A 24,770-nucleotide genomic window follows, 5' to 3' on the forward strand; every position below is an offset into this window, starting at 1 on the left:
GGCCACACTGATTTGTGATGACAAATAAAGATTAGGATAGTATTAAAGGTGTGTGAGATCAGAGTACAGATGAAGATAGGATCTTTATTAATCTTAGAACATGGGTAATGGAACTAGTGGCATGCCTTTTCTTTTATAAAAAAGGTGTCAGATTCATTTTGCAAGAGGATCCTTTCAGCTTGCTTAAATGTGCAAAAGACGAATCTTAATTTATCTTGTTTTTCAAAAATTCATCCTTTTTTTAAAGCCGAAATTTCATATAGGATTCTCATGTATTTATTGAATATGATAAATCCTGCTTTAGGTGTTGTAAATTGTGATATCTATTTTTATTTTTATTTTTAAAAATAGATAAGTAATTAGTATTTCAGTTGTTAATAAAATTTATTATAACTTCATAGTTTGAGACAAAAATAGAATAATCACTCGTGATTATTTTATTAAAAAGGTTTTTTCTTTTCTAAAAACAAGCAATGAAGTTGTCAGAATGTTTTAACAAGTGAATTAAGCACATTTGCACACATATAACTACATTTACGTGATAGACGTTGGATTACGTTTACAAATTATAAATATCGCTACTACAAACCATTTTTACATACACGAAGCCTTGTAACTTTTACTGTGAAAGAGAAGTTTCGTGAGTTTGCACGAACCCCTTTTATTGTTTACTTAAATACACACCGAACAGTACTTATTATATGACCTTGAACTCATTGGAGACGTAGCAAAACTCGTCGGAGAAGAACATGTTTTGAAAGAGCTGTTAATATGGCAGATTAACCAGAGTCGTTTTAATAGAAATTATACACGAAGACACAACCTAAAGAAACAATTGTAACATTTTAGAGTTTGGAGATGTAGACAATAATTCTCTTCCCAAATTCAGCAATTTGTACTTTTCATGATAGAAATAGCGACATTCTACACAGACCGACCACATTTCACCAACAGTTACTATCAACATGAAACTTTGTACAAAAGGTCCAAAATTTGCGAGTATCATCTTAAATGTTTAAGAACCTATTGCTCACCCGTCAAAGAATGAACATTTCTAATAAAATGGTCAGAAATATAGTTATCTACTGTGACCAACAACACTGGATGACGATTCAGGCTTTTCCAAAGCACTTTCATCCATATGAGCTCTGAAAAGAACATTACTCCAATCTGTAGATCTCTGAACAATCCTGCTTGGAACAACCCGATCACTGTCTTCCCCACCAGAAGCCTCATATCCATCACTAGTTGAACTTGACACAGGAATTTCCTTCAGAGTTGTAGCAGCATCAGCAGCGGAAGAGCCTGCAAGCTTTCTTGCTTTATCAACACCCGAAGAGGACACCCCAAAAGGGCGAATATCAGGAGAGTCTAAACTGCTTTCAGGTGACGAAGGAACAATCCCAGCTGAGCTCAAAATCGCTTTACCTGTTTGAAATGCACTGCGCCCTTCAAACGGTAGAGGGGCAAATCTAGATATCCCACTCAAACCTTTATCGACATTACTCGCAGAATCTTTTCTGAGAGACTCCATAGAAAAGTCGGCAAGAAGATGAACCCGCTTACCAGCCCGCTTCTTATTGTTCTCGATTCTGGGATGTCTTGTTACAGGCTGCAGAACTTTGGACTTTCTTCTTGCTTCTGCAGCAGCCTTGGAAATTTCTTCTGCATTTAAGCGTGCCAATGCCCAAGGACTAATTTTTACAGTCCCGGGATTCTTTTTCTTTAACGGATCTTCTCTCACTGTCTTCTTTCCCAGCGAACTAACAGAAACCGTGTCTGGGGGCACCACATCAAACTACAACCGATGACATCCCAAAAGGAGAAGGAAAAAATGAAAGCAGCTAGTCCTCAGTAAGCAAAGGAAAGAAAGAACAGAAATGAAAATAGTAGTAACAATCTAGAAACGACTAAATGATCATGCTTAACAGTTCATAAATTTAGTTTTTCAGTGTTGTACATGATCTGCACAGTACATAAATTTAACACTACTCTTGATATGTTTATTCAGTTAATGGAAACTGTCATGTTTTCCATAACACAATAAATATAGTTTGACATACAGGAGATATGAAAACCATTCAAATGCAAGAGTCTTTTGCAGGGATGGTAATACCTAAAGGCATTTTAAGCAAAATAGCATCCAAGCATAAGAAAACAGAAACAAGGAACATAGATATATATAAAGCAAGTCTAAATTGAAAAAATGTTACCTGATCTTCAAGTAACAGGCGTGGGGGTGTGCACCATGCACCTCGGTGTAAATTAGTGAAGGAGCTTGCACTACTAAATCCAGTAAGTGAGCTAACAGTTGACATTTGGGGACTTTGCTGACCTCCGTTTCCTAGCTGCTCCTGATCCTGCTCCCTCATAGCTATTATGTAATCATACGTGCTGAGTCCCTGAATCACTCAGCAAACTAACAATTAACACTTCAGATTGAGGATACATAGATTGATAATGTTTAGCACTACAAATATTATTGTGATAAACTGAGAATCAAGACGTAAACATGCATCTTCCCCCAAGGAAAACGTTTTATTGGCTACTAGGAACCAAAAGGTGAGAGACTTGTCAATCTTTTCATATACAAGAAGTGTGTAGACTAAACAATCAACAACTACACATGGCCAGTTCAAATAGAAAAAGTTGTGACAAAAGATTTATGTAATTATTTACTGTTTTGTTTTCAGACAGAAAGATAAATAAAGTTTCTTTCAAGATGAGGAGTTAACCCGACAGTTAACATACCAAACAGCAGTCAAACTTACCTTTTTAATGAGGAGGATGTGAAAGAAGAAAAGCTGAGCAACTGGTAAGGTAGCAATCATTGCAAGAATGGTGCAGATGGACTGAAAATTTCACAGGGTGAAAATAAGAATAGCTGCATCTGGAAACAGCCTCAGAATTTTATCAAATATAAAGATTTCAAACGAAGACAAGCAAAAATAAGTTAGTTTGTTGGAAGAATAAATGAGCATTACTAGATAAATATAGTAATTACATAAGAGGGAGAGGGAGAATGCTCACCACCACAAGAACAAAAGGAACTAGAGAGAAACTGGTTCCCAACTTGGAGGATATATCCACAGAAAATTGCTTCCTCTTGACAAAACAGAAGATAAGCACTAGTATCCCAGTCAACCATTGAAGAATAAACTGCAATCTCAAGCCCAAGGTGCAAAAATCATGTATAGACCTGTCATTAGTTAGTAAATATGAAAATGACTAGGAAATACAATTCAATACTTGTGAAGTTCTATAGGTTATGGCATGTTGCAACAATTATTAAGACAAGTTTGGGATGGTTCAAAGAGAAATAGGAAAGAATAGATCCTTCTTTATACGGAGATAAGTAGAGTCGACTATTTTTTTTTTTTTTTTTGGCAACAGAGGTTGACTTCCAAACACTGATGATTTCAAACAGAATTATATTTTTCAATAACTAGGATTGTTGAAACAAAAGCTTGAAGATTTGATGATTTTGATGTAGTTTGGTTTTTTGATTTTTGTGTTTTGAGTGTTTAATTTTCGTGTTTAATGTTGTGTAAATGTTTCCTTTGCCTTTGATTGGGCATAGATTGTGAAAGAAAAAGTTCATTCTGAGCTGTCTAGTTAAAGGTTAAACGCAGAAAAAAGTGTTAAAAGGATTAAAAACAATTTTAATCTATTATGATGTTCTCCAAGTTGCTGGAAGTACAAAGAAGAACAATTTAATTGATTAAAATCACGTTTTTATTGGTTAATGCTCTTTGTTTCAAATCAATTAAAACAAACCCTTTTCCATTAAAATCACGTTAAGATCCCTCTTTTAGTGATTTTAATGGATTAGGATGAACGATTTTGCTTACCAAGAGCATAGCAGCAACCATGAGCGCAAAAAATTTGCAGTAGTTTTTTTTCCCTATACAGTTGTTAAGCCACTGCAAACCAAAGTAGCAAAAGTCCTTCAGAACATAACTCGAGTGGTATCTAAAGAAATAGAAAGATATATACTCATACTCGGCAATGATGATCAAAGTGATCTACACACTTGTCACAAACTCTACAGTGCTTGCTGTACTTGAAAACCTACATCAATGCTATTCTTCAGTGATATACCATCTAAGAATTATAGAGTGAGCATGATTTTGTAACATAAGGTAATTATAAAGTTCTCCATGCACAAATGTCAAGGCATCCTTTCAATTCCACATGTCATATTAAGGAATGAACTCCAACAGTAATTTTAAAGGGATGATACATTTCTAGTTCAAAAATATTCTACGCACCTCGACTTCACACAAACTGCAATAGAACATACCATCTTCACTTATTTGTTTATCTGAAGATTTCTCAGTTAAACTTGAGCAGCTGCAGATATAAGCACAAGGGGAAGAAACCAAGAGTACACAAGATGAACATGATGACGTACTCTTTTCCACTGAATCCGAAGCATTTTTTGAAAATTCTTTTGTTTCCAATCCCTCCTTTTCCACATAATTAGCTCCATCTGTTGATGCATATGCTTCATGCATTGACGAAGTTGATTCTTCACCTAATTTAGAACTCTTTACTTTAGCAAGCTTTTTACTTTCTGGGATTTTAAGATACTTTTTCGACTTAAAAACCCCTGGATCTGCTGGATCTGATGCTGCACACCAAATGTACAGTCCAAAGACAGTAATAATCTGGCAAAAGAGGAAATATCACTATACTATGATGTCTTTCACAGAGAAATTACATAGCAAATAGCTCACAAAAGGGGTGAACATCAGAGAATATAAAATGCATATCTGCATGCATAGATAGTTCTAAAACTTGATAATATTGTGCTCTGGAGAATTGTGAGTGCATAAAACTAACGTATTGAGCAATGTATGGAGTTTTCTCCTGTCTTAAATATGTTTTAAATTAGGAGATTTCAAACTAGCTTTGATCATCTCCTAGGAGCAAAATAATATAACCACTAATACAGTTCTAAGTGGAAATTTAAAGAAAAAAAAGTGTTACTAATTTGGTCCCTGTCACCATCTAAATTTAGAGCCATCTAAATTTAGAGCCATCTAAGACAGTTTCATGGTCCTTATACTAGTAGCATATTTTAATATGCCCACTTGCAAGTAGGGATCAAATTAATAATATATTAAATATCAATTAAGAATATGTGGCAAATATAGGGAGAAAAAACAAAACAAGAATAAATTACACGTAGGGGTCAAATGAAGAATGAGTAAGAAGTATAATTGTAGGGACTAATTCAATTACTTTTTACACGTGTAAGGATCAATTTAATAAGCTTTCATGTGGAGTGAATTAACTGATAATTCACTTCAGGTTGAACAAAGTTTAACCTAATAAATAATCAAAAGAATTAAAAAAAAAAAAAAAAAAAAAAAAAAAAAAAAAAAAAAAAAAAAAACTCATTGAAATGTAGTTCACTGATTTCTGTGATGGCTATTAGTCATAACATAGAGTGTGCTTAAAAATGGATGTGGGAAATGGACAAGGGAAATAGACTTATCATTACAGAGACAGCTCCATAGAACCCTTCACTGAACTACACGACAATCTTAACAGAGTGGTACATCATATAACAAAAAGCAACCCGAAAACTTGAACGGAATTCAGATTTACAAAACACAAGAATCTGAGAGAAAAAAAGTCACAGATCTCACTCGTTTCACAAACAACATTAGAAAGCAGAAATGAGAATATTATATATCAAAAAAAGGCAGAGATATAAGAAGATGATTTACCAGCGGTGAGTAAAGGCCAATAACAATATACTGACACGTCTTATTTCCAACAAAAGGAGCGAAGAAGACGTAGAAGGCAAATCCCAGAGATAAAAACACAGCACAAGCGACCACCTTGAGAAATATTTTCCACAATGAATAGGAAAGAAAACAACTTTGAAGAAAAAGAATCATATTTCGCAAGTACCTGAAGAGGGTGGTAAGGTAACTGCCATCCATGTTTCCTCATAGTGGTTTACTTTGAAGTTGAACTGAAAATTTCTGAAGGAGAAGAAGAAGAAGAAGGGACGGTTTTTTTTGTTTTTGTGCCAACTTTTTCACCTTTTTTAAGGAAAGAAAGGAATGAAAAATGAGAGAGTTTTTATGAAGGACAAAGAAAAGGAGGTTGAAGCAAATAGAAAGAGATGTGAATTGAATGAGGATAATGGTGGTGGGTGAGAAGTGTGTCTTGAGGAAGCTTTTTCTTTTGTCTTTGTCTGGTTTCAAAGAATGTTTAGTAAAAACTGAACTAAAGGTATGCTCTTGTTTGGATTTTGCTTATTGGTTGTTTTACAGCTCAGCAAGTTAGAACAAAGTAATCTGTTTTCTTCTGGCTCATTGTAGATAAAATTTATTTCCTTTAAAATCTTAGTGTGATGATCTCTAACTATAAAAATACTTTGGTTACAGAAACTTTTTATTTGATGTGATTATGAAAATACCTTTTTACTTTTTGCTTTTTTGTTTCTGGTGGTGTACCTGCCACCACCGCTGCTAACTCCGTTTATCTTTTTGAATTAGCAAAATCATGTCTCGCAGGTAACTAGGAAAATCTCATTGATAAACGTTAAGAATTTATTTTAGTTAATATTAATACGTTCTCATATTATAATTATATATATATATATATATATATATATATATATATGATTAAATTAGTGTTGTGAAAATGGTCATCCTGTCCATATTTGGAAGATGTATCATCCATTCTTATTTTTACCCTCATAGAGCACAGGTAATGGATTATAAAGGATGAATTAAAAATAATGATGATAATATTAATAAGAATAATAATAAAAACATTAAAAATAATAATAACATTAATAATAATAATAATAATAACAATAATATTAATATAAATAATAATATATTAATGAAAATAAAAATAAATTTATATTAATTATTATTATTATTTATTATTATTATTATTATTTCAATTTATTAAATTATCATTTGTTACATTTTAAAATATATTTTTTTTTTTACTTATAAACATTTTTGCAATTATATATAACATTAATAATTATTATTTTATATTACTTTTATAACTAGGAGTATTTTAGTAATCTTAAATTTCTACTAATTAAATAATATTTTTTATTTGTCACATCAGTCAAATTTTATACTAATTTTCACACTCTTTACTTTCAAATTCATTCTCAATTATCTCTAAATCTACTCAAACAAACAACAAAAAATGTATCCTGAAATCCTCTCAAATCCATCCACTCACCCTACCCTAAATCATCTCCTCCAAGTGAGCACACCCATAGTGAGTCAACCTAACTCGGTTTATTTATTAGCGAATCGAAAAAATTCGAACTCTCATCCATAGGTTGGTGGGTTAAACAAGTTAACTCAATTAATTTTCTTTTAAATAAAAAAAAATTAAAATCTTTTTGTAATTCAAATTTAAATAATTTTACTCTAAATGATGTTTAACTTCAAAGACAATTCAAAATAAAAAATTAATATACAACTCAATTATAATCCAAAAGTAAACCCGAAAAGCGAATAAATAAGTTTATAATATTGATAATTTGTGTCACTTATCCATTTATAAGATTAGAGTCTTCAATGGATAAATTTATAATATTTTGCTTTCTCGAAACATCTTTTCCTTTATTCCCGTTTACAATACAATAAAAAAATGTTAACTAATAATATTGAAACACAAAATAATAAATAATTAAATTAAAGTAGGTGGGTTGGTGAGTCAACCCGGCTCACCACGGGTTCAATCCGGGTGAGTTGGGTTCCAAGCGAACGAGGTTGAAAATTGACCTATATAAAATATTTCATTCTTTTCAAACCCAACCTGGCCCAAACACGTGGTGGGCCAGGTTGACCTGCAGGTTCTAACCCATTTTGACAACACTAGTTAAGATAATATTATCTAAATAGACGGTTTAGTAACTCTTATTGTAAAGTTTAACATATAATATTTTATGAAATATTGCTTAGTAAGTAAAACATCTAAAATAGGTGTTTATGTTGATAAATGCATGTCAATTATAATGACATATCATAAGTTATAAAAGTTAAAAACTATGCTTGATAAAAAGGGTGTGTATAAGACAACCAATGTTAAACGATGAATATATTATATTTAAAAGCACATACTTATGCCAATCGTTCAGTCTTACATAATATGCTTAATCTTAAAGTAAGAATATTAAATGTATGAAAGTACTACATTTCTCCATCTGCTTTGTTTTTTTCTCTTTATCTATGTACATAATGATAACACTAAGCTTTATCCAAAAGCCTTGCATAAGGATCAAAAAGATGTTAAGAGATAAGAAGACATTCGGGGAATGTTTCCTTAAAACTTTATGCTATGTCCAAAGTCGTACACACTATCACTACTAAAGCAATGTTATTCTTCCCAGGACACAAAATAGTACATATCATTGTACCTAAGGGGCACCTACTCTCAAGGAGGTTAACTCTTGGAGTAATGATCTTTCTCGAAGATGGCTATATAAAAAAGACTTGATGAAGAGAAGATAATAATAACAATTCTTTGAATCTTTACGTTGTTACTCTTCTTCTAAGCTCACATCGTCTAAGCCTTTCTTTGAAAGAGAAAACATCTTTTCAAGTTTTCAGATTTCATTGTATTAAATCTATCCTCTCTTTGAGAGTTAATTGAATTTGTATTTGTACTCAAAACACCTTGATTGTGTTTTTAAATTCACGAGTGAATTAAAATACTTGTTTTTTTAGTTCTAGTGAGCTAAATAGTCTAGATAGGTAGACTAGTTTGAAACCAGGAGTGGTTGATAATAGTTGGTAAACCAGGAGTGGTTGATAATACTTGTAAACCATGAGTGGTTGATAGTCGTTCTAATCTTTGTTAAAGATTAGTGGAATCCCTTGTCTTAAGGAAGAATTGGACGTAGCTCAGGTTCGAGTGAACCAATATAAAAATAGCTATCTTACTATCATGTTATTTTTAAACATTTTCCTAAACACCTTTTAAACATACAAACGTCTAACAACCTTTTGCATATTGTCTAACCCTTACAATAGTCATTAAACATTATTTTACGAAAAAGGTTTTAAAGAACTTTATTCAACCCATTCTTTTAGAATTATTTTCTTTATTTCTCTATTATAAATATGTGTGTGTGAAAGTTCCATGCAACTTGACATATATGTATTTATTTTTACTTTGAGTTGGTTCTTTTTTTGTGTTTATTAAAAAAATTTAGTGGTTAAAGAAAGAAATATTAACTATTTTGAAGTTTATAATTAAGTTTGGATATAATCAACGTGAAAAATAATTTTGTAGTCTAGGAAAACTAATTTAAAAGTATAAAAGATATGTAGAAAAATGTATAGAAGACTTGTTAAAAATACAAATTAGTGTATGAATAAACTTGTTTAATGTGCATTGTTGGACTCGTTTAAGTAGTGGATCGACAAACTTGTGTAATATGTCTTATTAGACTTATCTAATGTAACATCTTATTTTAGTAACATAAAACTAATAAAATAAGATATTTCATAATAATATTCAAAACTGATAATCTAGAGTATAAAATATATTAATACTGTCCTTTAAGAGATAAGATTATAAAAATTTGATATTTATACATCCAGACTAAACCAACAAAAGTCTTTTACCAAAACTAACCACTCTTGCTCTGAAAGCATCCCATAACTTTAATTGTTGGCTCCTTATCCTCTAGAAGTGCCTTTATACATGAATCTTCATTTACTCACATCAATAGAGTGATTATTGAAAAAGAAAGAGATAACCATAGATAAGACAATTAAACACAAAAGGATAAGCTAATTTGCAAAAATAACATCATATATTAATAAAACATGTTGTATCACACTACCATGCACTCTAAAATAATCATATAGATATAAACCATATAATGAAATCATTTTCTAAACTCAATAGTCAACATAAAATGTATTGACGTCGAATAACTTGAAAATCATGCACTTGTGATGGACATTCTTCCACCCAACAAGGTAAATCCTTTTATTGTCATAAGAACTACAAATTGTTATTTAGACAAGGAACTCCTGTCATTTTCACCACCTAAACCATCTCCTTATATGAGTATGTGTTGAACTTTTGACAAGCGTACCAATAGTCAACTGTAGTATAATGATTTTTTAAGTAAGAGTGTCGAACCCACGAGGAACAATTTCAATTAAATAGCTAAATTTCATCTCAAACAGTATATATACAAGGATGTTCAAATTGATTCATGATGGAAGTTGCTAATTAAAACTACGTTGCGTGAAAGTAAAATAATAACAAGTAACTTAACGAAAATTAATATGGGAAGTTGGGATTGAATTCATCTATCTCACTCGTCTGCAATATGGATGGATACAAACATATAGCAACTGAAGTTACCAACATTGATGCAACACACAAAAGTCATTTATATCGATTCCTCACATATAAAATTCATAAGATCAGTTCGTTGAATATTGATTCCTCACATATCCAACAAACTGTCCAGCATTATATTCAAGTGTTATAAGCAATTGATAAACTGAAATCTATCCCTAGCATCACAAAATATCAAGTATTCTTGCTCAGATCAGGGTTTTAGAAATACTTTCCAGTCAAGTCTAAAATCCACATTCATGAAACTATTGATCAGGTAGAATCAAGCATTAAGAGTAGAACAAAAATACCAATGTTGAATAAAAACAAAAATGCGATATATAAATATCACCAGATTACATCTGAGTTCGAATCGATTACATTCAATCCCAAGAGAAGAGATCAGCCACTCAAGGTGGCATTAGCATTCTAAGAGATGAAGAAGAAGATCCTACAATTAAAGTGGAAGAAAAACTCTTTGGGTAGCTCTAGGTTTTTTGTTCTCCGCAGCTCTCCGTCCGTTTCTTTCTTTCTACCTCGTCAGTATATATACTACCCGAATTTGCGCTTAAGCTAAATATTCTCGCTTAACGAGAAGAAACTTCTTGGAGAAGATAGTCATTTTCGCTTAAGCTAAAATATTCTCCCTTAAGCGAAAATGACTTTTAAATCAATGGCTTCCTGGATGAATCTAGCTTAAGCGAGATCATTCTAGCTTGGGCAAAATGTTGCAGGATTTACTCTTCTCTCTTGATTTACCTAAAATACATACAAAATAGGGATCAAATGATTTCCTTTTCAATCAACAACTCAGAAACAAGTGATTACATTTCGTCTTTCTTAGATTGGGGAAAATTGATACAAATGTACCCAATTCAGAACAGAAGTGCCAAAATTCCATATGACAATTTACTACTTTTTTGCACTTATCAATATGAATGATTAATAGAGTGTTAGGATAACTTCCATTATGTATCCCTACTACAATGTATACCCTAAAAGATACATATCAAAAGAACTTCCTCCTTTGAATTCTTATATCATTCACCATTTCATATCTTATTGTATTCCAAAAGGTCATGGTATCCATAAATAGTACATTCCAAATCCCCAACTGAAATTTGATAAAATTCCACACAAGAAAAGATAAGTTGTTTGATACTGCTCAACGCTAAAGAATCTCGCCCAACGCCACTAGTCTGGGTTGGTTCGGGGCTCTCGGGTTGAAATCTTTGTTTTGGCTCGACTTTTTTGGTCAGACCTGTCTCTTTTTGCCAAGTATCCTAAAAATGATATACGAGGAAACTTACGTTATTAACCATGTTTATTTTGTTGACAAGCGTTCAAAAGTTGTGTGTTTCAGTCATTTAATTTGTGAAATCATAGGAAAACACTAGAAGGGATGGGGAGGAGGAGTGGGAAGGGGGAGGGGGGTGGGTTGGTTGGTTGTTGATAAGTGTTTTAAAACTTTTTGCAATTCAGGATTTGATAGGTTTTCAAGAGATTGATAGTTAAAGGATTTGTTCAGACGTGGTTTTTAAAAAAGAGCTTTAAGGAAAACGTTTAAAGGAGAAAAGCAATAACACATAGATTTATACCAGTTCACTCAACCTAAGCTACGATCAATTCTCCCTTATGAACTCTTAAGGGGTTTCACTAATCTTTAAGAAGATTACATAATTTTTACATCTCCAAGTTTACAATGAGCATTCGTACCACTCCTGGTTCACTTAGTCAACAGGACTAGTCTTAGTTTAACCACTAATGAGTGCATATTTATGCCCTCATTTAGACTTTAGTATTGAATTCTTAATTGGTCTTTTTACTTTAATAGAATATTTTAATTAAGATTTGTTATAATGAGGTTTATTTAGCATGAGATATAAAAACATGCTAAAAATAGCTTTTTAGTTGCATAAATGTTCTTTGGATACTTTGAGGTGTGTTATAATTAGGTTTATTTATCATTGAGGTGTGAGAATAAATTGGTTAGAGTTTCATGACATCTTAAAGATAAATCCAATAATAGCAAATAATCAAGACCACAAGAAGTCAATCCAAGTATAGCATGAAAAAGTGAAGAAATTTGGCTAAGCCGAAAAAAGGGAACATGCAACAAAAATTAGTTTTCTCTATTTTTTCTACTAAAAGGGCTTTGGTAATTGATAAATATTTATGATTAAAGATAATTTGGGGAAAATATATCTTAGGATATTTTATTTAATATTTTTATATAATTACCTTATTTAACTATATCAATAATATCAAAAGATAATATTTACCAAATATTTTTTAATCTAGCAAATATCTTCTCAAAATTTTTTAGATCTCCACAATAATCAAATATATCTTGAAAATATTGTATTATTTAGAAGATAATAGGAGGAGACTGTATTATCATAAAGAAGATTACAATAATAGAAAAACCTGAAACAAAGTCCAATTCAATTTCTATATAAAAAGACTTATAAGAAAATACATTAGGAGAGCTTGGAGGAACCACTTAAGGGTTTAAATTTCTTCATCTCTCTTCTCTCATGTTCTCCACACTCTTTTCTTATATTTCTATGTTATTTCAACATTCCATGGAGTGTTAAGCCTCTAGGATTGATTTTGCTGTAACTTCTTAACTAGATTTTGAGGTTAGATGAATAAATTTGTTTGTTCTTTTGATTCTTGTTGTGATTTATTTTTATCTATTTCTTTTGGTTCTTAATAAAGTAAAATTAATGATTTTTACATTATAGCAAGTAAGCAAGGTGTTAAATGTATATAATATATCAATCATATGAGTTTTAGGGTTTTTAATTTTAATTAAGAAATTACTTTGATTAAAGTTAGAAACTTTCATATGATTTTTTGCTATCAACTGAGAATGTAATTTTATTAGTGGTAAAAACTTTAACAAGATTTAATCAAGAATGTACTTTAGTTAATTAACTTTTTGCTTGATATAAGAGGAAAAAGAATAGACATGATAAGATATAGTGATATTTAATTGAGAATGTATTTTGGTTAAATTTACTATGACTAATCTATAGAGTTATTACTTTTAATTGAGAATGTACTTAGCTTAACACTGAGAACAACAACAAATTAATTGAAAATTTTCATTGATTAATTTGAAAATCTAAGACAATAGTTAATTGAGCAATAATATTTAGATAACCAATGATGAATCCTATTTTGAAAAGGCGGTGAAATCAACTTCTTTTCTTTATAATTATTTTTATCTTTTAAAATCTTTTTACAAATTCATTTCTTTCTATCCTTTGTTATTTTATTCTTTAATATTTTATTGATATTTATCTTCTTTATCATTTTTATTTTACTAACCCTTTTTGTAGTTTTTATAACAATTAATTTGTTAAGAATCAATTTCATATTCATTGCAAGACGACTTAGGGTTGACTTTATCATTTCTATTTTGTTGGCTACTATCCTAACAATACTGAAGTTGCTATAGTTAGTAGTATTAATTTGATCACGTCAACGACAATGTTATGAACCACTCCTTGTATACAAGTATTCTAATCACTCCTGGTTTCAACCCTAGACAATTATACAGACTGTTTAACTCAATTGAGCTAAACACCAAGTGTTTTAATTCTCTTTAGAATATCCAACATAATCAATGTTAAGAGTGCAAATACAACAAGGTTCTTTCTCTTAGAAATTAGCTTTAGACGATATATGAACAAAGTAACAAGAAGCTTGTATGAGCATTCAAAAGTCCTCTATATTATCCTTCATTTCTTTTCTTTAAGCATTCGTCTATTTATAGCTTTCTTTGAGAAATATGTCCTTTAGACAGAGAGTGTTGACTTTATGTAGAGTTGGAAGCCTTTTTAGGAAAGAAGTCAGACTTAGGTTTACTTTACATATGTATAATGCTTTGTCATGGCTTTTATCAAAACATAGCTTGTACGATGTTCTTCATATCTCTCAACGTCTTTATCTTATGAGTAGTGATTCTGATAAAGTCTTTGTACTTATATTTTTTGGGATAAATTTAAATTTTAAGGTTTTATTAATATTTTTTTTTAAATATTATTTTATTAGTTTTTGGATCTATTAATATTTAGTTTGATTTTGATAGAGATAAAATAAGGATACGTAGTTATGATTTTTGGTTTATCTAGGTACAATATTATTTTATGATAGATTAAGCAGATTTTATTTGTAAGATAGTTGATATTTTATTTTCATTGTTTATTTTTATTCCAGTAATATTGTCAGTATCACAGATATTTAAAGCCCTTTAATTATCAATGAATAACATACTCAATTTTAGAAAAAATGTATGAGTGTGTGTAACGTGAGATTTTCCTATAAGTGGTATCAGAGCCAGGTTCAGGTTTGGTGATCGGGCTCAGTCGAGTATGTTCCTCCATGATCAGGTGAAGCCTTGGCAGGTGGCCAATGGCAGATAGCCTGGAATTGAATCATGAGAGGTGGAGAGCAAGAAATGCTCAGTGTTTGACCATGGATTGTGAAAAAGAAGTGTTGACCATGGTTGTAGGGGAGATGGAGGTGGATAACCATAGTCTTGTGTTTAAGGGGAGGATGTAGGGTACAAACAAAGTCCCACATCAGAAAAAATAAGAGATGGACATGGGTTTATATACACATAAGATACCTTCATTGATAAGAGGCCTTTTGGAGAGGTACCAAAAACAAATTCGTGAGGGCTTGTGATGGAAGACCATCAAGGAACTACATTGGACCTCTTACTAGAGCCATGGCCAAGAAGATTCAAGAGGAAGAAGGATCACCTATCATTTTGCTTCTATGGAAGGTGACTTATACTACTCCTTCTTCTCTAAACTAAAACAAATATACTTTGTTTTGTAGGACCTAAATAAAGCTTGGAGAAGTTGATCCAAGAAGTAGGAGTAAAGCCATCCAAGAAGTGGAAGCCAAATGGTGAAGGCAGCCAAGTAACGCTCAACATCACTCATTTACCGCCCAGCGTGAAGGTAACCACATTTCCCACGTGAATGGATGAGCTGGATGGAAGCATGGGAATTGCTGGCTCAAATTGGCGCGCCTCTCCTAGGGTTTTTTTGAATTTTCTGAGTGATTTGAAAACAGAAATTGAGCTCCTCATCTCCTATAAATAAGAGGGCTCCATCCTTGTAAAATTAACTTTTGAGCCTTAATGAAATGCTGCAGAATTTTCATTCCAACCATAATGCTCTTGAGTCAGTGCTTCTTTACACTTTCTCTACCCTTTCCTCTAGCTTCCTTCCATCATAGAAGGGCCTTCTGAGCTAAGAGGATCAATTACACACTCATTCCATCACCAAACACCAAATTCCATTCACTTTCATTCCATTCCGCTGCACTTCTCTGCATCATGGATTGCTTGCTGTTTGGAACCAGATCTCAAGGTTTTCTACCCATAGCAAGTCTCCATCAGCTTGACCCAAAGCGGACAATATCTTACCAGTGTGGAGACTTATGTGTGTGTTGAACCTCCCTACAAATGGTATCAGAGCTTCATGCTCTTTTTTGAGAGAAAGCCTGGGAGATATTGGAGGTTGCGTATAAAGGTGACAAACACATTAGACAAGTCCAAATACAAGCTCTCAGATTGAACAATTGAAGATGGAGCCCAAAGAGCATATAACCGAGTACATAACTTTGGTGGAGAAGGTGGTTAACCAACTCGACAAGAATGAAGAAAAAATGCCATCTAGCCGGGTTGTGGAAAATATTTTGAGATCTCTTACAAAAGATTTTGAAAGTATCCTGTGCGCCAGCAAACACCACAAAATTCAGAAACGAATCTTGATCAACATAGAAACACCTCAATTGTGCATATTCTGATCAAACAGTAAGCGTAGTACCAATCTCCTTTAGAAACTCTTCCAAGAAAGATCACCATCGTCTTCTTGATGAATTCTTGGAGCTCCAAATTTCAAAGAATCAATCTGAAACAGAATATGAAATTGTTAGTTCGTCAAAAGTCTCTGAGATTGATCAGGTCTTGTCTATTTATAGATTTCTATAAATCAAACGTTCCTACTGTCGATTACGCTACTAATTCAGTCGACTGTCCTATGACAGTTATAACAGATCAGTCCACATAGTAGCAGTCCAGTCAAACAAATTAATACCTCATTTATTATAGTTGACTTTCATACAATGCTCAACTAATTTTTAAAAATATAGTCGTTACTATGTGAGAGCATAACAAAATTTCTATTCAAACAACTATTACAATCGAATGCGTGGTGCACACAGTCGACTTCGACATGACAGTACAAAGTCTTTAGTCACAGTCGATTCAATTACTAATGAAGTCGACTTTAACTATCAGCTGTGTCACACAGTTTAAGTTCGCAAGAGTGCATGTGATTTTCTTCTTTCAAAACATGTGCAATGCAACCAGATATGATGTAACATAGACAAGCTTAGTAAATGTGCATTCACATATCAGTATAAACACAAAAACATGTTCAACAATATATCAATCAATAAGCAGTAGAACATGTAACACATCAACAACATATGTGTTATTAAAAATGTGTTGTCATCATAAAAAACCAGACTGATATAGATATTGTGTTGTCAACAATCTCAACACTACACACATATCACACAATTTCAACAGAGACGTATAACAAAACTTAGATGATAAAAAAGCATCATTCATTCATCCACAAATCACGAATCAATAAGGAACTTACGAGAACAACATCATCCAGCAACATTCAAAGGTAGAGATGCAAGTAAGGTCATTATTATCCTACAAAGGTCATCATTATCACACAACATAATCAGAATTTCACGCTTTAGACCAGACAACTCAAGGTAATCCTAAAGTCTAGATGCAGATTAGCTCCCCTTACCTTTATTCCATCAAAGATCTGTTAATTCTGGGTGCTCTAAAGTCCACTACTTCTCCCTTGCATGTTCAACCCAGAAGTTTAGATTACCTCACGTTCTCTCCTTATTTTTTCTTGTTGTTGTAAAAATTTTCTTAAGTTTTATTAAGGAAGAGACTGAGGCTTTTAACTTTGTAGCCAGCCACGTAATTGTTTGATATCAAGTAACGAACCTATCTTCTTCAATGTCTCTTGTAGATTCATTTTTCATTTCACTGTCTGATTTATGTTTTGTCTCTTTCGGTGTATGAAGCTAAGAAGGTCAAAGTACTACGGTGGAAAGCAAATAACAACTGTGTGTGTGGGGGAAAAAATGAACAAAATGTCATGTCATGGAGGAAGGAAATGATAAGCTTACGATTTCCATCAACTAAAGAAAAAATATTGTACAATGAAGCTTAGCTTAAAAAAAACTATTGTACATATAAGTTTGGCTTAAAGAAGAATATAATAAGTTGTAGAGGAAATGACAAGGTTCTGATTAAAACAATATATAAACTTTGGGTAGCAGTCACAAGGATAGTAGAGCATAAGGTCTTAATAGTCTCACTAGTCTTACACCTTCTCACTAGAATTTCATAGTAAGGAAAGCATGATTCAAGACTTAATTCTAATTCATAAATTTTAACTCAATAAAAGAATCTCTCCATGAGTTAAATGTTTATATGAAACCCTGTGTACCGAAGATAAGGTTTAACCAAATAAGACAACTTAAAATCTCTTAGAATGTATACTTCATGTTAATTAGTGTCTCCAAAATAAATTCTAGTATGAAACCATGACTAGGTGTAGTCCCTAAATGGCTAAGTCTAATTCCATTGTAATTTAATAGAATAAATAGAATAATAAAATCACATCTTAAACACATAAATGCACAGATACTATCATACAACAAAGAATTCTTACTAATTAAATTTTACATCACTTGTGAAACAAATTAAAATTAAACATCTTATCGTATTTATTTTGGGTCTTACATTTAACGGTTTTTCCTTAGACAATACATTCCGTTATACGCTTTATTGAATAACATGGTTTGATTAAAACATATATTTGGTTTCGGTGTTTGCATTGAGATAGAGCTTCTTTTTGTAAGATGTTGGTTGTAAAACATGATGTGAGTTTGAAAGCACTATTTGATGATTCATTGCTTATCAAATTATTATTTAGGAACGACGCTTCCTTTCATTAGACGTTGTTGTTTATAAAACTTTTGTCTATCAGACAATATAGTCTAGAAAACATTAGTGTAAACTTGTTTTTGTTTAGAAAAAATGTCAAAAAACAAAATTCTCTTAAACGTTTTTCTTTTAAAAAAATTTCTTTCAAAACAATATTTCGTTTAAAGTTGTTTTTTAAACTTTAAAACTTGAATTGCTAGACGGTGTAGTTTCTAGACGATCTTGTCTTACCAATTTGTGTTTTCTTTATATTTATTTTTTTGTCATATAGGCAAAGAAATTATTTTACTATTTCATTTATTTATATTATTTTTAAATTGATTTGTCATAAAAGTAAAAATAAATTTCTATAATTTTTTTAAAAAGCGTAAGAACACAATAAGAAAATTTTTCTCAATTAGAAAATTTTTTTCAATTAGTAGTTAGGTTCCTAAATTTTATGTGTTCTTGAAAATGAATGAAGTTTGATTCCTGTGAACTGTAATTAATTGTTTAAGGTTAGGATAATAATTTTGAACATGTCTATATTCTTAATTTTTGTAAAAGGCATAAAACCACAATAAGACAATTTTTTTTTTTGTTAGAAACTAGGTTCCTAAATTTGATTTTCGTTTCTACTAAATTAATTGACCTCGTTTCAATTCTTATGATTAACAAGAACCATTTTGCATCATTAATTCATTCAATGATTCTTCGTATTTAAATTTATGAATTTACTATATTTTCTTTCATATTCTACTAGATTTGGGTTATGGATTCATGACTATAATCTAGTGTATCTAATATACCGAAAGACACCAACATTTGAGTGCTAAACCTAGCTATAGGAAGCAATTATGTGATAAAACACAAGTTTAAATGTTCTTGAAAGTGAACGACTTTGATTTTCAAATTCGAACATGAATATTGATTTATGTGAATTATAGTTGACCTAAATTTTAGTTCATAAAAATTATAAATTTTAGATCCAAAATATTAAGTATTAGCATGTATGGAGGTGTTGGTAGAATTTGTGATTAGTTTGAAACAATAAGTCTAACAAGCAAACATCAATTTTTTAAAAGTTTCCACGTGTAATTATAAAATTGAAAAATGATATTTTAACCCAATTTCTCTTACTCCAATTTTATAGTAGCAATTTCTTTGACATTTTTAATTTCTTTTTCTAGTCAAGTTGGAATTTCGAAGAAGAGAAGGTGTCAAAATTTTATTTTAATAAAAGTATGTTTTTTTTCTCCTAACATTGACTCTTTTCTCTTTTCATTCCCTCCGCACTTCCTATTTATTACTTTTTATCATTCAAATTAAAAGAACGAAAATATTCAGAAGACAAATAAGAATATTTAAACCCTTTTAAATAATTGAAATTAATTACATTTAAGTAATATAGATAAAATACCGAAAATAAAGCAACAAACATAAAAACATGTTCAATGCGATCTGAATTAAAAAAAAGTATATTTGAAGGGTTAAATTAATTTACAATAAATATTAGAAATATGAAAGCTTGGGATATAGCTAAATATAGAATTTCCGAGAGAAGGGGAATGTTGTTGTCATGGAAAGGCAAAGTGCTAAAGATATCCAAAGAAAAAGTGTAATAAACCGAAGAAGGAGGTATGAAACGAATTATAGGGAGTGGAGAGAAAAGTTAGGAGAAAAGAGAGTGGAGATAGTTGGAGGTATGGGTTATAAAAGGGGAAGGTGAAGATGGAGATTGAAGCAAGAAGCCGATAACAATCCTTCTTCTTCCAATAATACAAAGGAAGGAGATAGGAAAGGGTTGAATTAAATCTAAAAAGAAAACAAAAAAAATGGGTCGGATATCAAGTTTAGTGATTGGTTTGATGGCATGCCTGATGGCAGCATCAGTTCGTGGGGAAGACCCTTACATCTTCTACACCTGGAACGTTACCTACGGCACTGTTGCACCATTGGGTGTGGAACAACAAGGCATCCTCATCAACGGCCTGTTCCCAGGGCCAGAAATAAACTGCAGCAGCAACAACAACATTGTCGTCAATGTCTTTAACTTCCTCGACGAGCCCCTCCTCTTCACCTGGCACGGTATCCAACAGAGGAAGAACTCATGGCAAGATGGCACCTTGGGAGCCCAATGCCCCATCCTCCCAGGTACCAACTATACCTACCACTTCCAAGTTAAGGACCAGATCGGCAGCTACTTCTACTACCCCTCCATCGGCATGCACCGCGCCGTCGGAGGCTTCGGTGGTTTGAGGATCTACAGCCGCTTGTTGATCCCAGTTCCCTATGCTGACCCCGCCGACGAGTTCTGGGTCCTCATCGGTGACTGGTACGGCAAGACACACCAAACCCTCAGGCAATTCTTGGACAGTGGCCGTAGCATTGGCAGGCCCAGCGGAGTCCATATCAACGGCAAGAACGGTGGCCTTGAGCCCGCTTACACCATGGAGCCTGGCAAGACTTACAAATACAGAATCTGCAACGTGGGGATCAAGGATGCCCTCAACTTCAGAATCCAAGGTCATCCCTTGAAGCTCGTTGAGATGGAAGGCTCACACGTTGTTCAGAACATCTACGACTCCCTCGACGTTCACGTTGGACAGTGCTTCTCTGTCCTCGTAACCGCCGACAAGGAGCCCAAGGACTACTACATGGTCGCCTCCACTCGCTTTACCAAGAAGACCCTCGTCGCCACCCGCATCATCCGTTACTCCAACGGTGTCATCCCCGCCTCCCCTGAGCTTCCCCTAGCACCCGAAGGCTGGGCTTGGTCTCTCAATCAGTTCCGCTCCTTCCGTTGGAACCTAACCGCCAGCGCCGCCAGGCCCAACCCTCAGGGCTCTTATCACTACGGCCAGATCAATATCACTCGTACCATCAAGCTCGTTAACACCCTCAGCAGGTCCGGTGGAAAACTCCGCTACGGACTCAATGGTGTCTCCCACCTTGACAGTGAAACCCCACTCAAACTCGCTGAGTACTACGGTGTAAGCGACAAGGTTTTCCAGTACAACCTCATCTCCGACGACCCCGTTTCCCTCATCGGCGACCTCACCCTTGCTCCTAACGTCATCAACGCCAACTTCCGTGACTTCATCGAAATCATCTTCGAGAACCCCACAAAGGTTCCCCAGACTTACAACTTGGATGGCTACTCTTTCTTTGCCGTCGCCATTGAGCCAGGGAAGTGGTCACCGGAGAAGAGGAAGAACTACAACCTTCTGGATGCTGTGAGCAGACACACCATTCAGGTCTTCCCCAAGTCATGGGCTGCTATAATGTTGACATTCGACAATGCTGGTATGTGGAACTTGAGGTCGGAGCTTGGCGAGAATCGTTACCTGGGACAACAGTTGTACGTGAGCGTTTTGTCTCCAAACAGGTCCCTAAGGGATGAATACAACCTTCCAGATACTCAGCTTCTTTGCGGCATAGTCAAGGATATGCCTAAGCCACCACCTTACTCTTCCTAAACTTGCTTTCTTCTTTAATCAGAGCCACTTCGTCGATCTCTTCAACACTTGATCATCATTACACTCTTCGATCGACGACATATTCCTTCCTTTAATTGATTAGCTCTTGTAGTTAGTTTATTTCTATCTTTGTGGTCACTGATGTATCAACCCTTTCCTATAATCAATGATATATATTCACTCCTTCCTTCCACTCTTCTTCCCTTTTTCTTTTCCATCAATCACTCTATCTACCTACTTTTAAATAACTCAACAATTATATCTACAATATACATATAATTTCTATACTGTTATATATTATTTCAGAAATAAATTTAGTTTATCTTAAATTAACGACAAAAATCACTAAAAAAAAAGGATAACTCAAGATCTTTATCGATACACTCCTGACTTAGTGTCATCTCATCTACTTCTCTCATATTATTAGAAATCAAGCAAAAAAAATATAATACATAATCTTCCAAGAAAAACAATAATTTATCACATTTTTATACTTGTAATAGAAATTTAATTAATACGAAGCATATCTTATTTGAACATGAAACATATCTTATTTGAGTATGAAACATATCTTATTTGAGTGTCAGAACGTCTTCTAGATATCAATCATCGATCCGTGACGATAACCTTCTTAGAGAAGTTTGGAAGATCGTGACACGAAGCAGAGTAAGCCAGGATGACCGAAACACATAATTTTTATCTATCATAAGCAACAACATTATTAAAAGATTTTNATTTCTACACTTATTATAAAAAGTTACCAATATATCCCTATCTTTATATATAACCTTATAAAAAAAGTAAAAATAAAAATTCTTATCAATGGTCTATTTATTAGTAATTGGCCTAACACACCACCTATCAGTCTTTTTAATCTCATTCTATAAAAGGATAATGACACAATAATATTGTATCTCATTGACAAAATAATAATAATAAAAGTGTACTAGAAATAATTTCAACCATGTGAAAACTAGATATCAAATTTTTAAGCCATATGTTTAAAGATTGACCACCACAAAATTTGAAATATGATTGTTTCACAATAATGTTTTATGCCACCATTAAAAACTATGAATATTATTATTTTGTTTAAAATTTTTATATATATTTACTTTTATTATTTAAATATAATTATTTTATTATCAAAAGAGATTGTAAAGTAAAAGAGATCAAAAGGTGGATGCGAAATGATAATTTTAAAGAATAAAACAACAAAATCTCATTTTGAAAAGATAAACTCAAAATGAATATAAATGACAAGACACATAGAATTATAAAAGAAAATACAATNTACACTAGTGGAAAAACGCTATTTAACATCACCACATAGATGTCGGTTGTTCCGTCAACTGACGTAAAATGATGAACGGTGGCAACTTTGTAATTAAGTAGGGCAACTAGACGTNGTGGAAAGCTCCAACCGATGAGTGAAGAACTATAGACGTCAGGGCCTTTCAACAGTGACGTCTAAAGGTCTGCCAGATAAGGTGAAGAGTCGAGCTATANACGTCACAATGACAAACACCGACGTNTAAAGGCCTCAGAGGTGGTGAACAGTCGCGAGTTAGACGTCGGTGGAGACCCACAGACGTCTATAAGCTGACAGGTAGTTGAGTGTCATTAATGGTCTTAGACATAGACGTCGGTGCCCCCTGTTAACCGATGTCTATAACTTGACAGTTAGGTGAAACTGTAATGATTGTTCTGATAACTAGACGTCGGTTGCATGGTAACCGACGACTATGTCCAACTAGACGTCAGTTGCTCAGATATCTTCCATTTGAACCGATTAAATTTCTTCTTCGTTGCATTTTGATGCAGTCTGTGACGTGTTCTTGGGCGACGTTCTGCCTATATTTTTGGGCGTGCAGTCCTCCAATTCCCTCCATTGCTGTTTGAATCTGCTAAGAAGGTTAGCTTTTATGTTTAAAACTTTTATTGTATGTGTGATATTGTCTTTTGTCTATGCATGTTATTGGCTTTTGCATTTGCATGTCTTTGGCTTTTCGGTATGCATGTGTTATCGGCTTTTGAATATGTATGTGATAAATTTTAGCTGTGTTATTATAATTTGTATCATTGGCTATTTAATATTATAATTTCAAAATATTTGTTCATAACTTTGAAAATGTTATCTTCAGTTCACACATCCTCAAAAGCAACNGATGCATGAGGCACCAATACCTGAATATGATGATGGTCATGATGGTGATGACATGGCTGAAGCGGAGGATGATCCGATAGCAAAACTACTGAGAAGAATTCTCAAGTTCAACAAAGGATCAATACAAATATACTGGGATTTAAGAGTATTTGGTCTCCCCCCCAACTTGCCAGTATATATCACATTCAATGATGTATCGGAGATCATTTCGGGAGACAAGTGGTTGAATATTTTCGTTATTCAACTCTGGTGTATGTAAGATAGTTAATTTTGTCCATAATATTTTAATTTAGATGCCTACTTTGTAATAAGTTAACTTTGTTGTTATAGGTACATGGACACAATCATTGTAGATCAAGGTCGGTCTTCCGTTTACGGATTTGTTGAACCTCAGACCGTTCAATGTAGTGGTAACACAGCTGAAATGAAACAAATGCAAACATGGATGGNTGAGTCAAATAGAGACATATACCTTGTCCCATACATTGACGGGTATGCCTTGTTTTATGTAAAAGGTAATTAAAGTTTACTTAATTAGTTTACTAACTATTTATGATGTTCCAAACAGGGCTCACTGGCAACTAGTAGTCCTCATTCCCAAAAAAAATACAGTTGTCTTCTTCTGTTCGCTGCAAAAGAAGATGAAAGATGACTTGAAATTCCTGCTTCAAGGGTAAGTGTTTCACTAAAAATGACTTTTAATTTCATGTCG

General features: G+C 33.0%; 2 protein-coding genes across 6 annotated transcripts; one reads left to right on the plus strand and one right to left on the minus strand.

Moving 5' to 3' along the window:
- Positions 1–866: 866 nt before the first annotated feature.
- LOC106769285 (probable protein S-acyltransferase 22) lies at positions 867–6,042 on the minus strand. 5 transcript variants are annotated; one of them, XM_014654839.2, is made up of 10 exons: positions 5,926–6,042; positions 5,739–5,852; positions 4,415–4,670; positions 4,272–4,324; positions 4,003–4,071; positions 3,852–3,923; positions 3,031–3,159; positions 2,772–2,852; positions 2,214–2,402; positions 867–1,798 (listed from the first exon to the last, which is right to left on the minus strand). In XM_014654839.2, exons 1-10 carry the CDS (start codon positions 5,965–5,967, stop codon positions 1,079–1,081), a joined length of 1,725 nt encoding a protein of 574 aa, XP_014510325.1. In that variant the 5' UTR covers positions 5,968–6,042; the 3' UTR covers positions 867–1,078. The 5 variants fall into 5 exon arrangements, with proteins under 5 accessions (XP_014510325.1, XP_014510323.1, XP_014510324.1 ...); XM_014654837.2 differs by having other exon boundaries at positions 4,272–4,670; XM_014654838.2 differs by having other exon boundaries at positions 4,272–4,670; positions 5,739–5,777; positions 5,926–6,036.
- Positions 6,043–19,973: 13,931 nt separating this feature from the next.
- Positions 19,974–22,084, plus strand: LOC106767381 (L-ascorbate oxidase homolog). Its single transcript, XM_014652260.2, has one exon. The coding sequence runs from the start codon at positions 20,248–20,250 to the stop codon at positions 21,889–21,891; it is 1,644 nt and encodes a 547-aa protein (XP_014507746.1). The 5' UTR covers positions 19,974–20,247; the 3' UTR covers positions 21,892–22,084.
- The last annotated feature ends 2,686 nt before the right edge of the window (positions 22,085–24,770 follow it).

The sequence above is a fragment of the Vigna radiata genome, chromosome 7 (genome assembly GCF_000741045.1).
Source record: "Vigna radiata var. radiata cultivar VC1973A chromosome 7, Vradiata_ver6, whole genome shotgun sequence".
NCBI classification, from domain to species: Eukaryota; Viridiplantae; Streptophyta; class Magnoliopsida; order Fabales; family Fabaceae; genus Vigna; species Vigna radiata.

Coding starts and splice junctions, on each gene's coding strand:
- LOC106769285 (XM_014654837.2), bottom strand. CDS start 5,967: ATGAGGAAACATGGATGGCAGTTACCTTACCACCCTCTTCAG. Junction 2,403..2,771: donor ACATCCTCCTCATTAAAAAG/GTAAGTTTGACT, acceptor TGAGTGATTCAG/GGACTCAGCACGTATGATTA. Junction 1,799..2,213: donor GCCTGTTACTTGAAGATCAG/GTAACATTTTTT, acceptor CATCGGTTGTAG/TTTGATGTGGTGCCCCCAGA.
- LOC106767381 (XM_014652260.2), top strand. CDS start 20,248: ATGGGTCGGATATCAAGTTTAGTGATTGGTTTGATGGCATGCCTGATG.